Source organism: Numenius arquata, chromosome 8 (assembly GCF_964106895.1).
Source record: "Numenius arquata chromosome 8, bNumArq3.hap1.1, whole genome shotgun sequence".
Taxonomy (NCBI): Eukaryota; Metazoa; Chordata; class Aves; order Charadriiformes; family Scolopacidae; genus Numenius; species Numenius arquata.
Genome location: NC_133583.1, coordinates 59,704,594 through 59,728,168, shown reverse-complemented (window position 1 = coordinate 59,728,168; position 23,575 = coordinate 59,704,594). Strand labels below are relative to the sequence as shown.

The 23,575-nt window shown below is 47.8% G+C and overlaps 1 protein-coding gene across 6 annotated transcripts in view; it reads right to left on the bottom strand.

Annotated features, from left to right (window-relative positions):
- Positions 1-14,945: 14,945 nt before the first annotated feature.
- PGM1 (phosphoglucomutase 1) overlaps positions 14,946-23,575 on the bottom strand; it is a 28,474-nt gene continuing 19,844 nt past the window's right edge. For all 6 annotated transcript variants that reach the window (XM_074151509.1, XM_074151507.1, XM_074151506.1 and 3 more), the window contains 4 exons: positions 20,322-20,457; positions 18,741-18,924; positions 17,092-17,226; positions 14,946-16,148 (listed from right to left, as the gene is read on the bottom strand). In XM_074151509.1, coding sequence (XP_074007610.1) covers positions 16,059-16,148; positions 17,092-17,226; positions 18,741-18,924; positions 20,322-20,457 — 545 coding nt within the window. In that variant the 3' untranslated portion in view covers positions 14,946-16,058. The remainder of the gene's footprint in view (positions 16,149-17,091; positions 17,227-18,740; positions 18,925-20,321; positions 20,458-23,575) is intronic.

Here is a 23,575-nt window from a genome sequence, read left to right as displayed (position 1 = left end):
GACCTACACCATTGGCAGCCACGTGGTCTTCCCAGTCCTGCATGTTGGTTGACACGAAGAACCAGGAGCTGAGATGGTTCAAGAAGTAAGCTGAGAGATAGTTACCTCTTCAAATTCACAAGGTTGAGGTCCTTAACTACCAATTTAGGTAAGTTTAGGTCCAAATAACTACCTTGAACTACCTTTTTCTCAGGGCATATTAAATGTTCTTTAAGGGACAGGGAGTTGAAGGGGTGCCACAGCTAGCAGAACGGCGGTCTCACCAGCCAGAGCCTGTCCCCCTACCCCTGACCAAGGCGAACAAGGCAGGCCCAGGTCCAACCAAGAGTTTAGATCATCAGGAGAGTTCATGATGGTGAGGCAGTCCCGAGATCAAGCTGGGAAATGAACTGCAGGGCAGGGTCCCTTCCAGCAAAGGACACTAGGACACAGCCCAGCGATTGCCAGGCAGCTCCATAGGGATAAGACAGGTCTGGGCTCAAGCAGGGAATTCAGGTTACACTTCCAGGCCAGCAGTGTCCATAGCCAGGCACGGGGACATTGGAGTCACAGACTGCTAGCCTTCCAACACAGCTCAAGTAGAGGCTAAGAGAGGCCCAGGACTGAGCTTAAATAGAGCCGCAGGGCAAGGGTGGGGTTGGAGGCCCCAGATGGGGCTGGTCAGTCATTAAGAGCTATGAGTGCCCTCAGGGTCCTGACACTTGTCATCTTGATAGAGGAATACTAGAGCTCATGCTAGTGAGAAGGTCAGGCTGTACAGCTGGGATAGGATTTCTGCAGCACCAGCCCAGGCTTGCCTGCCCTGACCCTCTCAGGTGACACTTCAAGTCACTTCTCAGCTGATCTAACAGCAAGCTGCCTGCAATAAAAAAAAAAATCTCTTTTGTTTCCAGTATGTTCAGCCGGGCAAGTCCTTCAGCCAACTGGTCCCATGGAAAACTGACCCTCTGATGAGAGAGAAGAGCAATGTTCCTCCAGATTGGCCAGCTGGGTCAGCTTCCCCCCCAGCTGCTGGGGTGTCACATCCAGCAAAGGCTAGTGTTCGGGGGTGTCCAGGGGTGGGGTAGGAGCAGCTGAATCGCTGCTTTTGGCAGCAGCTTGTTTAGCCGTAACACCAAAGTGCTTCCCTAATCTCTGTGTCGTGTAATGAAGGAAGATGTCCCTGAGGTCCAGAGACCTCTGAGCTGGGCACTGGGGTAACCCGTGGCGGGTGCCCAAGGGTACAAAAGAAGTTAATGGAAGATGGGGAAACTAAATGCAAATTCCCCAAGTCTTGAATTAGCTTCTAAGTGTTAAGATACATGCAGCGTGAAAGGATAAATCATTTCTAATTAAAAAACAAACCGCTTATTTTTAGTTGCAGATCTACCAAAGTGCATGCAATTAGCAAATATAAATCACTTCCTGGCTTGAAGACTGTTCAGTGCAGCACATAAATGAAAGTTAAAACATACATTTGGGGAATACATGGTACATCTGCTCTCAATCTGCAGCATTTTGAAATCAATACAAATATTCTCCCTACTTTTTCTTTAACATGCTGCAGTCTGTCATACCACAGTGGAAGAACTAAAAATATATTAAACAAAGGAACTAGAGTGGACGCAGCCCGAAACGCCGTAAAATGAATAGCACAGAGTATTCATAACGATCTGACAGCAAAAAGTAGTCGAGGTAAGGATAAGCACTGGCTTGGGAGGACAAATTAGAGAGAGTTTCTCCTACATGGTCTGCAGGAGGCTTCGGAGATGTAATGCACAGATAAAGCTTCAGAAGGTGACTCTGGGGAGAAGAATCCACTGTTTGATGCATGTCTACATATTTTAAAACAACGAAAGGCTTGTAGTCAATATCTTTGTGGAATTAGTTCCCGCAGGGAAAATGTATCACACACAAAACTTTTTTTATTCTTTTTTTTTTTTTTTTTTTTTTAATGAAAAGATAGCAAAGAAGCTGACTGTCTGGGAATAATTTGTAAGTACAATAAACCTCACAAGAGGATGATAAGCAAAATATTGTAAGAGAATAGTGTCAGAAGTACAGCAAAATAGAAAAGAAGCATTACACATTTCTAGTCTCTGACAATGGGTGTTCTTAAGTATCATATCACATTATAAAAGAATCCTTGTTTTCCTTTCCATCTTTCACTAAATACTCCTATTAATCCGTACCAGATTTTTTTCATTTGACTGTTTGAGGCCGTATCAATCATCCTTTGCCCATTTGAATTTCAGCGAGGATTACACCAATCTGTTCAGGCTTCCAGAGTGGAACCTGGAGATGAGGTTGGAACTGCCCGTGGATTCCTGGAATCTGTGCATCCACAGAAGGACCACGTGTAAATCTGATCTCACCACTGATTTTTAAATGCTGACATAACTTAAAAACAACAACTGCTGGTACTTTTGAAAGACTGTAGATTTACATGTGTCTTACACTGTCAATTCTTTAGAGTAGGAATTGTGTTTAACTTACGTGAAGGCGTTGTCTGACGATGCATCCTTCGTTTTCTAGCTGAGTTTTCAGGAGTGAGTGCAGTACAAATAATAACACGTTTCTTTGAAAGGAACGGGAAGATACGAGTGTAAATTTTCTGAATGCTTTAAAAATTTCGGCCACTGTCTAGAGTAAAGGCATGTACAAGACAGACATAGATCGTGCTATGGAGTTTTTTCCAGCAAGTTATGTGTCTTGTAAAAGTCTGTTGCGGACAGTTTAAGAAATACAGATATTGGCCAACATGCATGTGAAAAATTTTACTTTATACGATCATGTAGAAAAAAGCTTTCCCTTTTGTTCATAATTATATGAGGAAATGGTTGATAAACCTGGTGATCATGACAGAATGCTGTTAAGCAATTAAGGCTGGTTCCGGCATTTGTGTTTTCAGCAGGAGTAAGAAAAGACACCAGAGCCAGGGAGGCAACGTCTTGCGCTTGATGCGTTGTTTTAGGTCCTTGTCAGGATGTCTCCTGACGTGCCTTTCACTGCTGACATCAGGGAATAGCTGAAGGTATGTCCATAGGTAGTGGGATACGCATCCCCTGCCGTGGATCTCTTTTTATTCCAAAGGCAACCAGTTGGGCCAATGAGTAGGTGCGTTTGTGCCGATCTTTGCAGCAGCTCTGTCTCCTGCTTGGGCTGAAATTTTTTTCTTTGCCTGAAGAGGAAAGCAAAGGCCAGGCTCTCTGTAGGGAGCGAAGGAAGAGGGCACTGTCAGGGGTCGGAGGACAGGTTGTAGCCCTGGGGAATGACAGAGGGAGTATCAGGAGGTGCAGCACAATCTTTTTCAGATAATCTAGTCCGGTCTGGGATCTGGGAGTACTTTGAAAATTGGCAGGAGGCTGTGGAAAAGATAAAAGGAAAAGCCTTGAAATAGACCACAATTCTCTCCCTTTCATATGTGTATTACACTGGAATTTTATATATATAGCAAAAGGACTCTGTTCTTTATATCCTTGAATTACATACCTCCATAACATGTAATGTTACCCTTCTGGAAAAACGAGGGTGATAGAATGGGACACAAACACCAGCAACTACTTAATAGCATATGCAAATATTGGCCTGCTTATTATGTATTCTTTTGTTGTTGTTATTACTTTTTTTTTTTAAACTATGTGTTTGCACCACAGCATTTCATTACATTCGATATCCATTGCGCCGGGCACTTTCAAAGTGTTAATTTAACAACCAGAGGTGGTACTGAGCAGGACGGGCAACGGGAGAAGCGTGTGACAGCGACACTTCCAAAGAGTCACACAGGCTGGTTATTTACATTTCAGACGCTGAGCTTTGTAGTTATCCTTTGGGAGGAAAGAGCTGCCATGGTTTTATCTCTGACTTTCTCATTAGCCCCAGAAGTGAGTCTTGAAAAGAAGGCAATGGATTCACAGCTTAGTTCAGGCGTGACCAGGTTGTACTTTTGCAAAATATCTCAGGTAATTTCAGGTGAAACTCCTCATTAGCTTCAAAGGGGCCACGAGTCCTCTTGCGGAGTTTGTTTGCTTTATCTAAAAGGAATCAATTAACCCAATCCTGAAAAATCTGATTCCGGGAGAAGGTTAGTAAGGCAATAGTTTGGAAAACAACTGATATTACCCTCAACTGTCTTAGTCCACGTCTTCACACCATTTGCAGGTAGCCCCAGACCAACTTGCAATAGGCAGCCCTGCCGGGAAGGGCTGCGGCGGTCAGCAGCACGAACAAGGGAGATTTCACCACCTTCCTAAAACAATATCATCTTTGTTGCCGGGCATGTCAAGCAGTGAAATACTTCAGTCATTAGAGGAAGAAGAATGTCACAATTTTTGCAGGAGACAAATAGATTCCAGAATTCGTGGTTTGACAGGTTAATAAGAAGGCCTGTATGTTTGCCTTTCCAATTTATGTACTTCTAAGCCTACACAGGGATTTTGTTAGGGATTTGGCATCTTAAACAGGTTTTTATTCCAACAACATTTCAATTCACCTTTAAGACTTTCAATTAAGACCAACTGGACTAGAGATCCGTTGGTGGAATTTGCATGGAAGTTAGCGGGGGCTTGGCAAAGCCATGATAGCGGAGTTTAGGTATCAGGTTTATAGACTTGTATCGTACTATCTAACATCTCGTATTTTCCACTCATTTTGCATGTAAAACTTTTATTGATATCAGCGTGAGTTTAGCACGCCACTAAAATGGAGACTATGCCCCTAGGACACAGAATGATGTAAGGTACCCCCTTTAGTTATAACAATTTGGCTGCATTAAATCTTGATGTTGAATGTTTGGTTTAGTTCCCCCATAAACTTCGTCTGCTGGATTTATATATTTTGGCTCCTTTTATTTTGACTCTAGTGGCTGAATTTGCAACGGGCTTAAGTGAATGCAATTCCACTCACACCAGCAGCAAATCTGCAGCACAGTGGGTATTTCTTGTTACATAAATATGGGGCCTCATCTGGCAAGATGCTGAGTGGACTGACTTGGTCGGGTTTCTGCGAGATCCGAGAGCGCTCAGCACCTCGAGGGAGAAATTCCAGACCTTACAGCAACTGAACCTCCCCACAGCGTGTCTGTGGGCATTTTCTATAGCCCTTTGTCCAAATCGGAGGACACAATACATTTGCTTATTGTCTTTTTCATCACAAACACAAAAGCTAAAATGTTTCTTTTCCTGGCTCTTATAAAAGCACACCTCTACCTGCAAGAAGAACTATGGAAATGATGAGGGCGATGGAGGGGTTTTTCTTCCCTCCGTAGCTCTGTGAAATTTAGCTTTCACTCACATGGGTGTGGGGTTTTTTAAATAAAGCAGTATTTCAATAATGGCTTCAGTGGGATTTTTTAATTCTTTTGCTCTATTTAGAGGGTTTTTTTAAAATCCATTCCAATTCCAGCGAAAATGTCTCTGATCTGATAAAGGAGATGAAGTCACTGCCTAGGCTTACTATTTTATTTCCATAAGGTTTGAAAGTTTTGTTCCCTGCAGTGTTTTGGAGCCCAGGAGTATTCATCTGTTTTGTAAAAGGAAAGTTCTACGGAGCAACATTTGGTCACTGTTGTCTGAATTTCATTATTCTGTTCTCCAGACTAGCAGAGGGGAAAAGTGCAAGTTAGCTGGGTCACAGTCTGAAATGTGAGAGCAGGCAACTTTTTCTGAAGTTTATGGGAATGAAAGGAAATTTAATACCGTTCAAAAGAGAGATTTAAAGTTGCATCATGTGAAAACAATTGGAGAAGTTTAATCCCAAGGTCTTGGGTTATTTGGTAACTTACATGACCGTTTGTCAGGCTGCAAAAGATGAAGTTGGCTTTGCCTCTGTTAACAGTTGGCCTCTGTTTTGGAGTGGTACTGCAATGCCAAAGGAACAAATACAAGTTATATTGGTTTTATAGACCACTACTAGCTCTATTCTTCTTTTATCCTTTCAGCTCGTGACACGTCTGCTTGTCTCCTCTGGGTTGGCAGCGCAGATCTCCCACCGATCTCGGCAACACGTGCTGACAAGCCTTTCATGTAAAAGGGACTACGGAGCCTGACAGTTTCTTAGACTTTTAAAATGCTGAATACATATCCATAATTTAACCTTTACCTCTCAGACTCATACATTTCATTGTATGGGGAATAAAACCCACGGGACCCTGGGATGTAACTGAATACTTAGTGTTCTGTAATGTTTTTAGCGTATCATTTATGCTAAAGGATGTTGATTAAAACATTCTTTACATTTATATTACTTTCTGTGGAGTAAATTAAACTGAAAATCTACAGAGTTTTAAATGCGTAAAAATTTGAGATGTTTTCCAGAGTGTTCCGTCACAAATTCCATCAGCAAAATCTCTTGCTGCTAAGAAAATTCTCTTAAAAGGTAGCCTATGCCTCCCTGTGTCATCTCCTTCTCCTGTCACTGATGTGTCCTCTCTGGTTTTGGCATCCACCCCAGCGTCTTCTGTTTGGCCATCACTCAAGGTCTCTCTACACAGATTTAAAATAATGATAATAATTCTTAATAGGGGAAAAAAGAATGGGGTCAAAATAGAGACAACTTGTTTTCAAAGGACATTTCGTATGCTTTTAAATATTGTTTTGAGGGAGGCGAGTCCCACAACAGATTAACTTTTAAGAAGATCTTTGGTGTTTGCATTGGTACCGGGTACCGCTGCCCTGTGCAGTGGCAGGAGTGCTGGAGCTCGGGCAGTAAGACCACGTCCACAGCGCAGACATCCTTGTGTCTGCTTCTGGGTTAAATATTCCCAGTTGCCCAGCCAGCGGTGCTGGGGTGCATTCGTACTGGGGGCTTCTGCTCCTGTTCTGAACTGGGGGAGCGTGGAGCAGCTCCCTTGAGACTGCACTGACTCAGCCGGGCCCTGCAGGGTCGTGGCCATGGAGCTGCCGTGCAGCTGGGCAGGACGTGGTCTAATCCATCCAGCTCAGGTTTGCAGCGACTGATGAGCCTCTTTCCCTTTGTTTCTCAGTGCGATTCATTCATAAGTTGTTTATACCAGCTCTGAAAATTGGGTTTATGTCCTTTTTTCCCAGCATTCCTGCAACAGACAACCACTGTGGTGCTGTAAAGTGTGAGAGCGAGGGGATCCCGTGTGCTGTTGCTACCACAAGCACCGCAGTTGCCGTGGAAGATGTTCTTTGCTTTAACGCAGCCGTACACGACACAACATCTTTTACTAGGACAACTCGTGGCCAACTCTCCCAGTCCCTCAGCCAGCCCAGAAGGAGCCACCACAGCCGAGGTGAGCCAGAGGAGCCGCTGTCTTGCTCTTCTCCCCTGGGCGCTTTCTGGGGACAGTGACAAAAACTGCCAGTGCCTGCCTTTTCTGCAAACACACCTGGTCGTATGGTAACTCCTCAGACAGCCGCGCTGGAGTTCCACAAAGGGGATTTTAGTCAGTGCTGAAAACATGGACCAGAGGAGGGCTTGCAGATGTTGATCTTAAATATCGAAGTCTTGCGTTCCTGCACAGCGTCACAAAAGAGAAAAGAAGTCTAGAAGGGGAAAAATATTAAGTACAGAGAAGACAGCAGGTTGGAAAACTCTGAAGGAGACTGAAGAAGAGGAAAAGCTGGAAACAAAGAAGGGAAAAAAGACAGGAGAAGAAACTCCAAAAGTTAAGACGAAAGAACGAGCCGGTTTGCAGGCACTGAGCTACAAAACTATTACACGTAATTTTGCAGGAATTAGTGCGTCGCGAGAGGAATCTGTAGCACTTCCCTGGATCTAAGGAACAGTTCCTGTGAAACACCCAGCGGTTTTGCTGTTTAGCATCAGCCCACTTGGTAACGGCAGAAAAAATTAGTACCGTGTTATTTCTGTACGAGCTGAGGTATATTCTGTACCTTCTCTCTACCACACAATAAGTTTAACATACACGCACAGGGGCATTCAGCCACTTAGTGGGTTTTCAAGGCCTGTATATAAAATTGAAAAATGCAGCTCAGCTGCTTTTTATAAGACATTTACAATAATCAGTTCAAAGTAAAACATACAATAGCTGCTTCAAAATTGACTTTGATTCCCTCTATGATAGAGAGCTCACCAGTACAGCCTGGTATTTGAAACCACTAATGTCTAGTTTCGTTTTTGCTGCTGTTTAATTTGCGTGGATCTATTCCATCTCTTCTTTTGGGGGGTTTTTTGTTTGGTTTTTGTTTGGTGAAAGCAGAAAAATAAAATGTCTTTCATTGCCAGTGCTGCCATAAATGTTATCAACGGTAAATGCTTGAAACGTTGCCAGAAGCCCTACCTTCCCACCTGCTACCGCGGGCGAGATACTAATTAACAGCCCCGTACACGTAGCGCATTTCTGCTTGCAATTTTGCGTTGCAATAAAGTAAAAAATTTACTTCCATTTACATTAAACATTTTGCTCAATCAAAAATAAAAAGCACAACAAGGAGGATGTTTATCCTGACCGTAAAGAAGTAGAAAGATTGGCTTTTTCAAAATACCTCCCTGATTTTCTCAAATCCAAACAATTTGCCGAAGCGGCCGTGTATCTGCGGCATCAGGAATCACCACCCGCCTTCGCCGGGGCGCGCTCACGGAGGAGAGCAGCCCCAGCGTCGCGGAGGGACATATTTGACACGGTTATGATGTAGCAGCAATTCAAGATTTATTAATGATTTGTGGTAGATTAAGAGGTTGAATTTTAGCAGCACTTAATCATTAACCGATTTAAGGATTTCCTTAATAACTCCAATAATTGAACGGTCGACTCGCCCTGGCCTTTTGATCCTCGAGGCGTCAGCCTGAGCGGCTCCCGACTCAGGGGAGATGCTGGCCACCACCCGCTGCCATCCAGGAGAGCTTAAAGGGTCTCTCTAGAATTCCTGCCCCACAATTGAGTACTTTCATCAGGTACTTTTCCACTCCAGCCCAACTCGGACAATGGGATGTTCTGGTACCTTCTATCAGCGTTCTGGTCTGTTACTCCCTACAACTGTCGCTCTCTGCAACTCCCTGAAAGGAGGGTGTAGCCAGGGGGGGGTCGGTCTCTTCTCCCAAGGAACAGGTGATGGGACAAGAGGAAACAGCCTCAAGCTGCGCCAAGGGGAGGTTTAGGATGGATATTGGGAAAAATTTCTTCCCTGAAAGGGTTGCCAAGCCTTGGCAGAGGCTGCCCAGGGCAGTGGTGGAGTCGCCATCCCTGGAGGCATTTCAAAGCCGGGCAGACGTGGTGCTGAGGGACATGGGTCAGTGGGGGTTTGGGCAGCGCTGGGTTCATGGTTGGACTCAATGATCTTAAAGGTCCCTTCCAACCCAGACAATTCTAGGATTCCTCCAAGCCGTCCCACAGCTCTCAGCATGGATGGGAGATAAGCTGTTTACCGTTTCACTAGCTGCTGTCTCCAGCGTTTTAACCCGCATTTATCAGATTTATTCTGCATAGCTGGATCCTACCCCACCTTGCTCGTGGTTGTTCCTCCCGGCCATCCGAGCCTTGCTGCTGCCGGGATCAACTGCCCGAGTCATCCTTCATGGATGGGCTGGAGCTGATCGCTTCCGATGGTCTCCCGGCCTCGCCACGGGAGGTTAATGGCATTGTGAAGGGACACACATGACTGCTAATTTGGTGCCAGAAACAACACAAGCACTCGGCTTGCAAACTTCCTAAACTCCTCCACTTCCCCCCAGCTCCCCCCGTCTCCCAGGAGCGGTGGATAAACACGGAGTCAAATGATTCAAAGCTTCGCACACTCACTCCTGTGACACAGGACTTTCTTTGCCCGTTTATTCCATCTTCAACTTACCTTTTTTTTTATTTTAACCTTTTTTTCTGCCATGGACGCGAGGAGGTTCACCAGGACCCGAGAGAGCGGAGGAAGGAGCCCGAGGGAGCCATACACCACGCCGGGAGCCGCAGCACATCTAAAAGTCACCCAAACGGCCCCTCGAGGGAGCAGAGCATGAAAGGTTTTTAATTGTCCTTCCAGAATGGCTTTTATAAAGGAGGGGAGGGAGCTGAATTGATGTGAAGTTGGTGCAAAGCCTTTCTAAGCAATGCCATGATATTAAATATCATGGAACATGGGAAGTTCCATTTAAATATGAGGAAAAACTTCTTTCCGGTGAGGGTGCCAGAGCCCTGGAACAGGCTGCCCAGGGAGGGTGTGGAGTCCCCGTCTCTGGAGATTTTCAAGACCCGCCTGGATGCTCCTGAGTGATGTGCTCCAGGCAATCCTGCTTTCACAGGGGAGTTGGACTAGATGGTCTCTAGAGGTCCCTTCCAACTCTGACAATTCCATGATTCCTTGATTCCATGAAATAAAGTCATTAAATACAGCTAAACTCCTGTAATGTTTTTATCTCATCCCGGTTACTTCTAGGGATGGATAGAAAGGTCAAAATTATGGCAAATTAAATATACCATGTCCAGGACTTTGCTGCAGTTTCTCTGGCGAGGTTCACGGCATTGCTGCTTTGTCCGGGAGCCGGTGGGATACTGGGAGACATCACCAGTGCCCGGGCCCTGTGCACAGAGGGCTGTTTTCCTGGGGTTCCTTTACCAAGATGATGAAAATTCCAACCCGTGCCATTGGAAATGGGAGGATGGATGTTTTAGTAACGACTTTGGATGCCGTACGAATCCATCCCAGTGGCTTTGGCTCCTCTCGCACGCTGTTACACAAGCCCACAGCGCGCGCTGATGAGTTTTGGATCTGAGCTGTTACTCCTCGCTAGGATTCCTTATCCTAATTAACACTCAATTTGCTCCCTGTAATCAAGCTCTGTGTGTGAGTGTATCCGAGTGTTCAGCCACAGAGGAGAAGGGGAGTTTACGGAACTGAAGTGCAGGTGGGACGCTGGGAGCAGCAGGTTCTGCACTGGCACAGAAAGCCACTTCCCGTAACAGGGAATCGGGCCGTTATCTCTGCTCATTCTGGCTCGTCATCACGACCTGTGACAACAAAGGCAGTAAAACCCAATCTGTTACTGGTTTGAGGCTTTTACACCTTCCAGTCTCCATATTTAGCATATATGGGAGGGAATACTAAGGGAAGGGATGAGAAGCGGCTCTTCTGATGGTGGAGAAAGCGCACAGAGACAGGGGGATGTGCTGGCGGTCTCACATGCCTGGGCACTGTGTGAAAACATGGAGGGGGGGAAAAAAAGATAACTCGTTTATTTGATTTGATAATCAGCTTATTTAATTTGCAGCCACTTTCCTCGCCTGGGCGTAGCTGTCGGTGCTCTGATGGAAACACGCTGAATAACACGAGCTCTTCAAGGCAAAGCTGAAGGAACAGATATTTTTTTCAATGGTAACTGGAAATTTTGCCCAAAGCTCTGCCTGCTGAAGATCTGGGGGTTGGACTTTGGATTTATCACATGGAGATTCCCTACAGAAGCCAGCATGGTGCAGCGTATTCCTGAGTCGTTTTAGCCAGTCTCCAAGCGACCTTTGGTTTGCCAGGCTGGGTTTCAGCTCTGTGCTCAGCAGACTACGCTTAGGGCACAGCTTGGCAGCCTGTGTACGCACAAAGGACCTCAAAGATGCAGTAATTTTTTAATTGTGAATGAAGGCCTGGATTATAGATGAAATCAGGCCGAAGCAAGGTGTAGCAAGACCCTGGGTCCATGCGAGACTGCTGCCCCAAGAGTCTTTACCAATGCTGCCATCTAGAGAGAAGCAGCCCATCTTCCACGGGTGGAAGCAGCAGATCCTCCAGAAGAAGGGGAATTCAGAGCTTTTCTGCCTCTCGCACAAGGGCTCAGCCTCTGACACCAGCGAGTAAAACCATCACCCCGAGCACCCCGGCTGCTGCTGGCTGCCAGCTCGCCCTCTGGAACGGCACCTCTGTGAGACCCACCAAACTGGGAGGAGAACTCACCGCGCGGCGGTTGGGTGGCTGGGCCCGTTTCTTCTGCTCGCTGCGCTTTGGTCGGTGAGCTCTTTGTGATGTGTGTTCAGTTTTTGTGCAGTTGGAAACTGCGTGCAGAAATCAGATTCTTGCATTACATAAACTCGGGGTAGAGATTAAAACGCGTATGACTCGGGAGACATCTGGATCTAATTGGGCTCCTCTGGGACAGGAGTCTATAGCTTGAGTCTGAGGAGAAAGCAAAGAGCGAGCAGGAGTAGTTTTTCATGCAAATACCCATCTGCGCAGAGGGGCCGAGCCTCTGCAAACACCTCCGTGGCCACGTCTTTGGCAAACGCAGCCCACGAAGTGCTGTACGGGCTGACCCCGTCTCCCTGCTGTTGTGCAGTCACTGCCTTGGGAGGAATCCGCTATATAACGCAGCCCAGGGGTAAAAGTACACTTCCTGAGAAAATTATGAGGAACTGAACCTCGGTGCGTAGAACGGAAGTCTCCTGTATTCAGAGCCGAACCAGTTATCCTTAATCACCGGCCATTTTTCCTTCATTTGCTGTAGAATCACACTTGCTGGCACCCAGGCAGCTGCCGAGAGCTACATCCCGCTCAGCGACCCAGCGGGCAAATCCATCCCGGCTTCCCAAAGAGCCATCTCTTGCCCGTAGCCGTCTCCCTCTCCCATGCGAGGCTCCAAATCCCAGGAGCTGAATGGGCAAGGCACAAATTGTCAATGGGGGCAAACAGTTCAAGCTCCACTTGAACTCGCAGCGCTTGTAGGAACAGTTAGAGGAACTGTAGCTGAGAGGAAGCTACGAGAGCGCAGAAAGCTTTGCATCTCATTCTGAAGATGCTGAAATAAGCCAGGAGCCCCAGGAGAGCAGAGCTGCGCCCCACCATCGAGCCCTCGGCGCCAATCCGGGCAAGAGAGCAGTTTTTAATACAGAGAGTTTGACTGCAAAGCGCCCGCGGTTCCATCAGGAGGAACTCGGGGCTGACCTGCTTTAAAAAGAGGCCAACCATAAACTCTGGGGTCACTTGTTCACGCAACGCTTAAAAGGCAAATTAGAGCGGCCAAATTGTTTTTCCCCCTCCAGCTTTCTGGTTTCGTGCTTTGCGGCTGGCGGCAAGGAAAAAACCTCCGAGCCCCAACCCTGCCCAGCGAAGCGGCACGAGGACCACGGTGCAGAGAACCACGGCTCTCCCCAGCTCACCCATGGCACGCGTTGTAAATTCTTTTGTCTCTTCAGAGCATTTTATAATCACCAATTCACATCGGTTTCAAGTTTGTTATTAGCTGACTGGGAGATGAAATGTTTCTGTGCCGTACGCGTCCCTACAGAAGAAGCTGCCAAGTAGATTTAGGCTTGGTCTTTCAAGTGCTCAGAAGAAAGGAGACTCCCCAGATTAATTTGGAAGTTTCTCTTGCTGCCGGCAGCTGCCCTTTCCTGGTCGCTCCTTGCGCTTCCAGACCCGTTTGTTTGGCAAAAGCCACAGGAGCATCCATGCTAACGATGCCTGATACACAGTATGGGAATGGCGTCCTTCGTTACAGCCCCGAAGACTCCAAATATTTCCTCCACTAAAACAATTAAACATTTTCTCCACTAAAACAGTTACAAACCTCCTCCGCAGGTTAGAGAGTGAAGAGTGAGCCGGCTCCTTACTACGGGGCAGCAAAGAGAAGGCATTTTTATCACAGCCCAGCGCCAAGTACTCCCAGGGAACAACGGCTTCTGTCAGAAACCTGTATTTGCCAGTAAAAAATGTTGGCAAAAAGATAGGAGTTTTCACAGCTGAGTCCTGTGAAAAGGACACATGAGCTGGGCCGGGGAGAGGGGAGGGAGCAGAGATCTGACAAGGGGGTGACCAGCAGCAGGGTTTGGTCCCGTGCCCCCGAGGCTGCTCTGCTACCAGCGCCAGCGTGGCAGGAGCTGGGCTGAAGCACCCCACGAGACGGCGCCCGAGGGGGACGTGCGGTTGTTGCCACCCGGAGACGGGCTGGAAGCGAGGATTTACAAGTTCCATTACCAGCCTCCAGATCCAGCCACGCATCTCTTTGGGCAGGGGAGATCAAAGCTGAAGAGAGCACCCACCTCAGCGTGGAGGTGCCAGGATTGCGAAATTCCACTTTGATATATCCTCATGGAAGCGAAAGGTGTAAGTAATGAATATAAATTGACCATATTTAACTTCCTTTTGCCAGGTTTGATGTGCAACTCTGGTTTCATTTAGGGTTTTTTTCTTCCCCCTTTCTCATCTTAATGGAAAAGCCACAATGTTTGCTGGGATTTTAGATTTCTTTAGTTGTGAAGAACCCACCACCATGTGCTGGGGTGGAAACTCTGGTCCATCTTCATGCACATGAGTTGTTTGGTTTCGGTTTTTCCAAACCCATGTGCCACAGCTGCTAATTTTCACTGCAATCAGGAATCCTTGCTGCTGTAGTCTGTGGCCAGACCCCGAGCACAAGCATTGCATCCTCAGACAGACGCCACAGGGCTCATTCAGATCATCTCCTGGTGTTCTTCTGCGTTGCTGACCTGAATCCATCCAACACAGAGGCTGTGGCTGGTCAAAAACCAGAGCGCAGGGTGGACAGGACCGCGGTGGAAGCGGCACGGCTTCCCGCACCACTGTTCCGCCTTGCATCCCAGTGGCCATGGGTGGCCAGTGAAGATGGGCTGGGGGAGCCAGCAGGGACAGGAGCTCTGCACCCACTGACACCCAGCACCAGGCTGGGAGGTTTTCTGGTTTTTAGCATGTTCCACCCCAAAACAGCTCTGCCAGCAAAACCGTGAGCGCAGAGCGAGCAGAGAAGCCCGTCTGTCAGAAGAGACACCTCACCTCGGGTGCAGAAGAGGAGATAAAGAGGTTTTTGTCAGCACATCTGCATCTACCTCCGAAGTGTTGCTGGCAGCGGCCTGAGGGTGGGATGTTTCACATTCCTGAAAAACAGACCTGCTGCTTCGGGGCTGCCCAGGGACAGCCTGAGTCCCAGCTGCGTGGGCAGTGCAGCCTCTACAGCAAGGCCACAGCCAAGGCAGAGACTGGGCACGGGTGTCACAGGGATTCGGGTGACAAAGGCAAGCAAACCAAAAGGGGGAAAAGTCACCTAAAATCATTCCCACTAACACCACTACTTTTATTAACACAGCTTAGGCCATGGCAGCCTTGAGAGGGAGGGAGTAAGTCAACAGGGTCTCGTGGGTTTACCTGGGGTTCTTTTCCAGAGTCCCTCCTGTTGCTGGAGGGCGTCACCTCCATGGATGAGGGACGCTAAGGCTGTGTCACCGGCACGTCTAGTCCTCTCCAGGGCCAAGGCAGCCGGTGGGGCTGGGAGCAGGAACACGGCTCAGCTCCGAGGGGACGGCTTCCAGCAAAAGGGCAGGAAGGTACAGCTGCAGGGCCTTAACATCCAACAGCTACAACTGTTTCCAGAGTCAGCTTCTCTGCGCCCTTGGGTAAGATTTTGCATATTAATGCCTGCAAATCTGATTATTCCAAGGATCTTACTAGCCATGTTCAACCAAACGAGCTCATCAAAACAATCTTTTCTTCTTCAAAAGGGAGCCTATCATGATGTAGGAAAATAAAAGAGCACTGAACAGTAATTGTAGCTCATATCGCTTTAATATCCTGCAATGCTCCTTATTGCTCATTTCTGTGTGGAGGGTTCGTGGTGGGTTTTTTCTTATACAGAAGGCAAATGGGGGTCAATTTACATAATTTGGTTTTGAAAGGGAAAAATCCACCCAAGTGAGAAATACTCAGCCCCAATACACAGCCATCGCTTACTCAGAGACACCACATTTAGAAGACTATGTATTAACAAGGGGAAAGCATTTGTGCTTCTTTTCCAGGAAAGTTTCCAAGATAGAAAAAAAACAAACCAAAACCGTATTATTGAAGAACTTTGTCTCTTTGTTATTTCTAGAGCCTTTTGTTTAAGAAAAAAAAAAAAAAGGACATGCTAAAGCAAAAGGCTGTGCTAATGAGCACCATCCACCAATTGCCAGCAGTGCTGTGTGACACAGAAGAGCAGCACAGCAGCGTGCACACACAGTGGCGACAGGGGCTGGGGTTTATTGTCTACCCTTAGCAAGTTCAATAGTGTTCTTAAATACAGCCATAAAATTAATTATTCCTCTTTTAGTGACAGATTTGACAATAAAAGGGGAGAGAGGCTGGACTTCTTTCCCTCGGTGTGCACTCCAGCAGGGGTGTCTGACCAAGCCTTTATGTTATGACAGTCGGACCGGTGCGGCCGGTTCTTTCGTGAAGCTGTGAAAGTTTCAGCGCGATAGAAACGAGAGGTGCCAACATGACCTGCAGAAAGGAAAGAGACGGCTCAGAACCGCCCAGCAGAGCGGCACTCGCAGCCCACGCACGGGCACACCTTCCCTCGCAGGCGTCTGGTGTCAGCCCGGGACACCCAAAACTCGGAACTGCTGGTCGAAGGGACCGTTTTGGGTTCACAGTGTGAGCTGCGGGACCAGCGAGAGGAAGGATGCGGCGAGGGACGCGGCGCTACGACCGCATCCTTCGAAGAGGAAACCCCAGCACAGTTCTGGTGTCGCTGCCACCCTCATCGTGCCCTCAAACTCCGCTGCACCCACCAGCACAGTTAAATCATAACTTTGTTTGTGCCTCTCAGAATATGACTTTTTTTTCAGTCTTTTTGTCAATAATGGCCCAGTAAGTTATGAAAAAAGAGCTCAAAGACTCTTTGCTGGGGAAAATATAAAATGAGGATTCTTTTCCTCCCCTGCCTACAAGAGAGACCAACAGCATTTTAAAATGATGCTGTAAGGAACATGCATTCTACTTAGTACGCAACAGGTCAGCGGCATCTTAGATACGACTGTCTTCTTTTACCCCTGTTTATTTGTTTTGAACAAGTATGTCCCAAATTCAGGATAGGAATGAGTTCATTCTATCCCTAGTGATGCAACATTTCAACTAAAAGGTCAGTTCAGGACCGAAACGGTGTCCTCCCACACCTGCATCCAGCCACAGATGTAACGTAAACAGGAAAACTCATGGGCGACCGCAGGAGCAGCTGTGAGGGATCCTGAATAAGTAACGCTTGTTCCACACAGAGCTTTTTTTTTTTAATTTTAAATACATCAATTTATCCTGGGATTAAAGATACCAAACCCCTTGCTTCCAAAATACCTCGCGCCTCCCCATCGCTGTGAGCAAAGCACAGGTTTAAGCGTTTTAGGAAGGCTGGGAGCCAGCAGAGCCGTGACTGAGAGGCGATGCGTACCTGGGGGTCTTCGTGGATCTTCTGAGCATCTTTCTCGTAGCTGTCGATGTAGAGCCGCACGGTGGCTCCAGCGCTGCCGGTACCGCTTAGTCTGAAGATAATGCGGGAGCCATCGGAGAAGATGAGCCGCAAGCCCTGGAAAGCGAGAAGAGGAGGAGAAGAGCCTCTCAGCTACATTCCTCTTGGGTACCCAAAAATTTTCCATGAGACCTGCATGATCCCCAGAGCTCCTCCTCTTCGGGGAGCCACAGAAGATCCTTGTTACCCACTCCCTACTCCCGGAGGAGGTAGTGTCCCTCCTAACCCACTCTGGAGAAGTTACTAGAACTCCTGAACATGAAGCACGTTGCTGCTGTAAGGTCCCTCACCCCAGCGCTTGCTTGGAAACGAGCCAGGGACCGACTTCTCTGCCAGGCACAGCGTTACCAACCCACTGCTCTTCCACCAAAATAGGATGTCAAGAAAACGCTTCTGTCATCCCACAGGCCAGGCAATCATTCCTGCAGGATTTCTCCATTATTCCTTCCCGCTTACTACGCTTCCACATTACGCTGTCAAACCAATCCATTTACAGGATATTCTTCTTCAATAATCTCTGGTGACAGGTTACTCATCTCACACGTATTTAATACCCCCGTATTCTGAATCTGGGATTCTGAATCAGAATTCTTCTGAAGCTGGGAACTCAATCCCCTGTTACAGCCACTCCACGCTGCTGCCTGCCCTCTCAGGGACGAGCACATGAGGAGCAACGTCAGCTCAGGGACAAACACATCTGGGGACAAGATGACACCTGTACGGGAGGGTTTCAACCCTCACATGGATCTGTTGGAAGCAGGGCCAGAGGAGGTCACGGAGATGCTGGGAGGGCTGGAGCCCCTCTGCTATGAGGACAGGCTGAGAGAGTTGGGGGGGGTTCAGCCTGGAGAAGAGAAGGCTCCAGGGAGAGCCCCTTAGAGCCCCTTCCAGTCCCTCAAGGGGCTCCAGGAAAGCTGGGGAGGGACTCTGGATGAGGGAGGGGAGCCATAGGATGAGGGGGAAGGGTTTGACACTGAAAGAGGGGAGATGGAGATGAGATGTGGGGAAGAAGTTCTATGCTGTGAGGGTGGTGAGAGCCTGGCCCAGGTTGCCCAGAGAAGCTGTGGCTGCCCCATCCCTGGGCCAGGTTGGAGGGGCCTTTGAGCAACCTGTTCTGGTGGGAGGTGTCCCTGCCCAGGGCAGGGGGTGGAACTGGATGGTCTTTGAGGTCCCTTCCAACCCAAACCATTCTGTGATTCTATGACTCCCCTTTGCAGTGGCCATAGGGAAGCTCGGCTCCCTCTCCAGCCCTGCTGGGGCAAGAGCAGTCTCCAGACCCTTCCCTCTCCAAGGCAGCAATTTCCCTCACGCCAGGCAGGATCCCACCAGCAAACAGAGTGCAGCAAAAATTTTCTACGGGACAAATTTAGATTAGATATTAGGAGGAAATCGAGGGGGTTGGAACTCGATGATCTTTAAGGTCCCTTCCAACTCTAACCATTCTATGATTCTATGAAATGCAGTGTTTGGCTTTAAAACAGGTGCAAATGCAAAGGACAAAGTTTAAGCCCAAAATACACAGCGTAACACCCCTCTGAGGTGACGTTCAGCCCAGGCCAGGCTTTGCCCACCTGGTTCTTGGAGACGCTTCCGTCCACGGGATCATTATACTCAAAATTATCAGCCTTCTCAACCGTGTAGACTTTGTCACCACATGACAACTGCTTCCCCACAAAGGAGCGGTCGAACATCACAGTCTCCAAATCCTTCATCATTTTGTTCGCTGCATCTGCATCCACCTCTTCGTAGTCGTATCTACAACCAGGCACCACAAAACAAAGATTAGGAAGGCTGTAATTAGCATCAGTGTTTTGTGACACCCTTGCTGAAATACTGCCCCATAGATGTTCTCTACGCCCTCGCTGGAGGAGAAGGAAGAAGAGAGGAGATCTGTGCAGCAATATAGCTATGATCCGATACAAATCCATGGGATACGCTGCAACATATCACAGGCGTCAGGAGAGATGAAAGAGTAAATTGTGCTGTCTCGCGCCGGGCATATCGAAGGGCTGGGCTCCCACAACACTGACTGCACAGAATTCCTTCTCATTCTGCCGATAGGATCTCGACAGGTTCCTCACGATGAGAAATTCTGCCTGAACATCCTCCTGTGCGTCCCCACAGCCAAACGCAGGTGCGATGGCAGCAGACGATAAGGTACCAGCGCCAGCTTTGATCTCGTTAACCCCGGTAAGAGGCAGCAGAGAGCGGCTGAAGCACACACCGGGATCCCAGACTCTGTACTCTGATTGCCAGGGCGATTAGTGCCGCTTTTATTTGCCCGGCTGGCTAGATGGAGCACGCACAGGCTTGCCAACCTGCCTACTATTGCACTTAGCTTGCTATGCAGTACCTCTGGTGCTAAAAGACTGCCTTTTTATTCTAGACTTTGGCATTTTTTCCACAGGTTTAAATGCCCGAGAAGTATGCTGGCTTTGTGGTGTGGGGAGGGGGAAAAGAGGCAAGTTCTTTCATCTGGCAATTTGAGAAAGAATTTTCACGTAGGTCTTCCCAAGCTGAAAGATTTCTGCCTTACGCTTTCAACTCCTGACATAGTTCCCCACCTTTGTTTATGTGTTCTCACTCCCTCCCTTTTCATCTTCCATGTCTACCCTAGTTTAAATTAGAGTATTTTGGGACTGGACAGAAACTCGACCAGGTAAATAACAGCTCAGGAGCTGGCCGCCCATTCAATAAGACATTGCCATCACGGAAGATATTACAAATTAACTTGTGATTTGTGGTCTCAGGAAACATACTGTTCCAATTGCAAAAAAAAAAAAAAAAAAAAAAAAAGACTCTTGCAAGAAAAAAATCTCTGTTAAAAGAAAAAAGATACTTTGCATATATAAAATGTACAGCCTTTGCAGAGTTCGAAACTTACTAGATTGATGTTTAGAGTAACAAATCCTAAACTGGACATCATGAAAGGTTAAGGTGAATGAATACCCACTGTTTTATTTAACCCAGATACGTTGCAAACTGCTCAGGGAGTTTTAAATTACAGCAAGGGGACAGAAACAGCGAGCGTGACGAGGCAAGAACAGCACCACGGTGGCACACACCGGTGCCATCAGCCCTTGGGGCCCTGACCTTGGAGGGTTAAACACAGGACAGAGGTAAGCGTGAGGTGTCAGGAGCACCTTCCCCACCTGGTGAAGAAGTTCCTGCCATATTTCTGCCAGTGGTCCTTCATGATGTCCTCCACGCTCTGCTTGCGGGTGGCCAGGATGGACAGCCAAGCCAGGACAGCCCACAGCCCGTCCTTCTCACGGATGTGGTCGGAGCCTGCAGGGAGTCACAGCAGAAGCACATTTCCCACCTCCTTTCACGCGAGGGTCTGTGCTACAGCCCTACCTTGTCTCCTCTTCTCCATCCAACTGGCAGCTGTACAAACTCACAAATGGAAGGCATTTCACGAGCTCCATCCCTGCTGTATTGTTAAAAACGGTTCAAGATATCATCTGCTTTTAGCTCTAGCCCAAATAAAACGTTCGGCCCCTTTTAACACACGCACACTCATTGTTCACAGATCCTTAATTCTGTTCCCAGGGAAGTCATGGGGAACGCACAGTAAAAAGGTCATCAAAAAAAAAAAAAAAAAGCAAGGGAACAGCTTCAGGAAGGACTAACATCAACCTCTTCAAGCAGCTGTCACGTACCGTGTGCCAAATCAGCATACTCTGATCAGCACAGATTCTGGCCCAGCACCAAGAAAAATGTCAGCCCTCGCTGAGGAAGCCAAACCCTAACGACTCTGAAAAGGGGACAGCACCAGCCACCGGGGCTGGCAAACAGCAGGGCGAGGAGAGACTGATCACCTGCGGAAAACAGAGGAGAGCCTCGTGCCCGCCCTCACCCCCACAACCAGGCACTGAAAGGCTGTAAAAGACCCTCTTTTGGCTAAAAAAGGATTCCTCCAGAGCAAGCACAGAGAGAAGGAGGCCATCAGAAGCCGGCCCAGCCTTGCCCCGAGGAGCACACGGGGGCTGACAGTGGCAGGGACTGCAGGGCACCCAGGTCCCCAGGAAACCCGAGAGGGTGCTGCAACGTCGCCAGCGCCCCCAACACCTAAATTAAACGAGGGATCAAATGGCAGCCCGGAATACACCCAACCCAGCCTCTCCGCTTCTGGCTTGTGAGTTCAACACTGCAGCCTACAGATGCACAACCCCCGAGTTCTATCCGTTGAGCTCTGGAAAACCTCCAAGCAGGTATTAATGAAATCCCGAGGAGACGGGACACGCCTCCTAATGCGGAGAGCACTCCAGAGCTGCCATTTTACCCTCTCAAGAATTGCCAGAGTGGGCAATCGTCTGGGGAAAAAGGCTGGGGGCTGGGGCATGGGTTACGTGGTGCTTTACACAAATCCCACCATTGTGGAGGCAGCGATAAATTCTCCTCACGGTCCTTTACAGCAGAGAGAGCTGGAGAGAGGTGACGGAGAGGAATGCTAAATAAACAGAAGTCCCATGTGATGTATCAACTTATTGCTGGAATAAAATACCCAAGAAAGCAAGCAGGAATTCTGTCATGTCCCATTACTCTAATTGCTCCCGGACTCCAGTCCCACCGGGTCACAGTTTGTTTCAATTTTTACTGGGTCTATTTGGCTGCTCCTTCACCTCTCTCCCCTTCAACACTCACGTTCTGTCCGGCTCCAAACAACTCCTCATTAACTTACTATCAAATAACCTTCCTCGCCCCTTTTTCATTCCTTAAAGTGCATTTGCCAGATGGACAAACACCCTTTGCATTGCCGGGGGGGGCACATCCAACACTCCTGGGCCCTTTCTTCATCTGTCCCCCCCAAGAAAAACTGCTTCAGTCCCTGGCTACTCAGAGGTGATGCTGCATGGCTGAAATCTCAGCCTTCTCTCTCAGCCCCTGCTGCAAATGGAACCAGTCGCTTTTATTTGTAATGTCAAATCATTTACCTGTTGGGGGAGGGAGAGAAACTATGAGCTCATTGCTCGTACGATAAAAGATGGAAACAATTTTAGAGAGCTGCTCATTAGAGACCATCTCCCATCAGCAGCTCCATGAATCATTTGCTGCTTTTTGTTTTTATTTATTTACTGAAATGCCGGTGCCCTCTCATTAGCCCAAGTCCAGAACATAAACTTAACGCGCACTGAAATCACCCAGGGCAAAACTCCAAGATCTTTCTTTACTCAGGATTTACTTCACGATTTCTTTAGAGAGATACCATGTTTTCTGAAATTCCCCTTTTCCTTCCAATCCCATGTATCAGACTAGCATTTGACGGTGAAAACATTGCCACTCCAGCAAACCTCTATCAACCAGAGGCTGTGATACCATTCCCTCAGCTACAGAAAAGCCGGGGTAATCCTTTCACATCAGGTTGTGCACCCCAGTTCCACAAAGCACTTAATTTCAGGCATTTGGGGATTTAAGGCCATCCCTTCCCTGCGAGACGCCCACGTGCAGGCTAAAACGTTTTTCTGAAATATGGGCTTGGTGGAATGAAAACACACAAAGTTTGAGCCTGAAATCATCCAACCTAAATTCCCTCAAGACCCTCATGGCCTTGCAGATCCTACCAGCTGCCCCCGAGCTCGTTAAGAGAACAGGAAAAACAAGATCTGTGGCAGAATTCAGACCAGATAAGACTCAGCCTTCGCGCGTGAATTGGGTGCTGGCCTCCCGCGCGCAGGGAAGGTGCCATTTCCACAGTCGGGACCAGTTAAAACCATGTGGTGGGTGCCAGGGGAGGGCTCAGAAACTGCCGAGGCCTCCCGGGAACACTGTGCGTCTGGAGCGCACCGCTCCGATGCGGAGCAAAACCTGCTCACTTTAACTTCCCTGCACAAATAATAGTTGTGTGTCACGTGCGCACCCCTAGTAAATTCCTTAAGATGTTCACTTTGTTTCTCAGTAACCCAATAACTTGCTTAGACTGTTCAAAGGCAAGTGTTAATTTAAACTTTATAAATCATACCTTGTTTTTAGAACAGGAAAATGAGGGCCCTATTAAGCTCAGAGATTTAATAGTGACCTGAAACCTTCCCTAATAAAACTGCATGCTCCAAACCATATTTCTTTCCAGAAATGAAAACATTTAGAAGGTTTTCCTGGCCACCAAGAGTTGAAAAATACATTTAACACTGCACTTAATCCCCATAGACTCAATGACCGGGCTAGTAAAGAGGCCCTTAAACTTCCTGCGTATCTACATAGGCCTTTCCTAAGTAACTGAAAGGAGAACTAGCTCTTGCCTGACAAAACTTTTAGCATTGTGTTCCTTTCCAACACTGATTCTTGCAAGCTTTTATTTTTTTATTTTATTATTTTAGAAGCATTAACAACTACAGAGGAAAGATCAAGCCCAAGCTACCCAGCACAATAAAGAACTGAGAGGAGGAATAACGCCGTCACTGGTGCG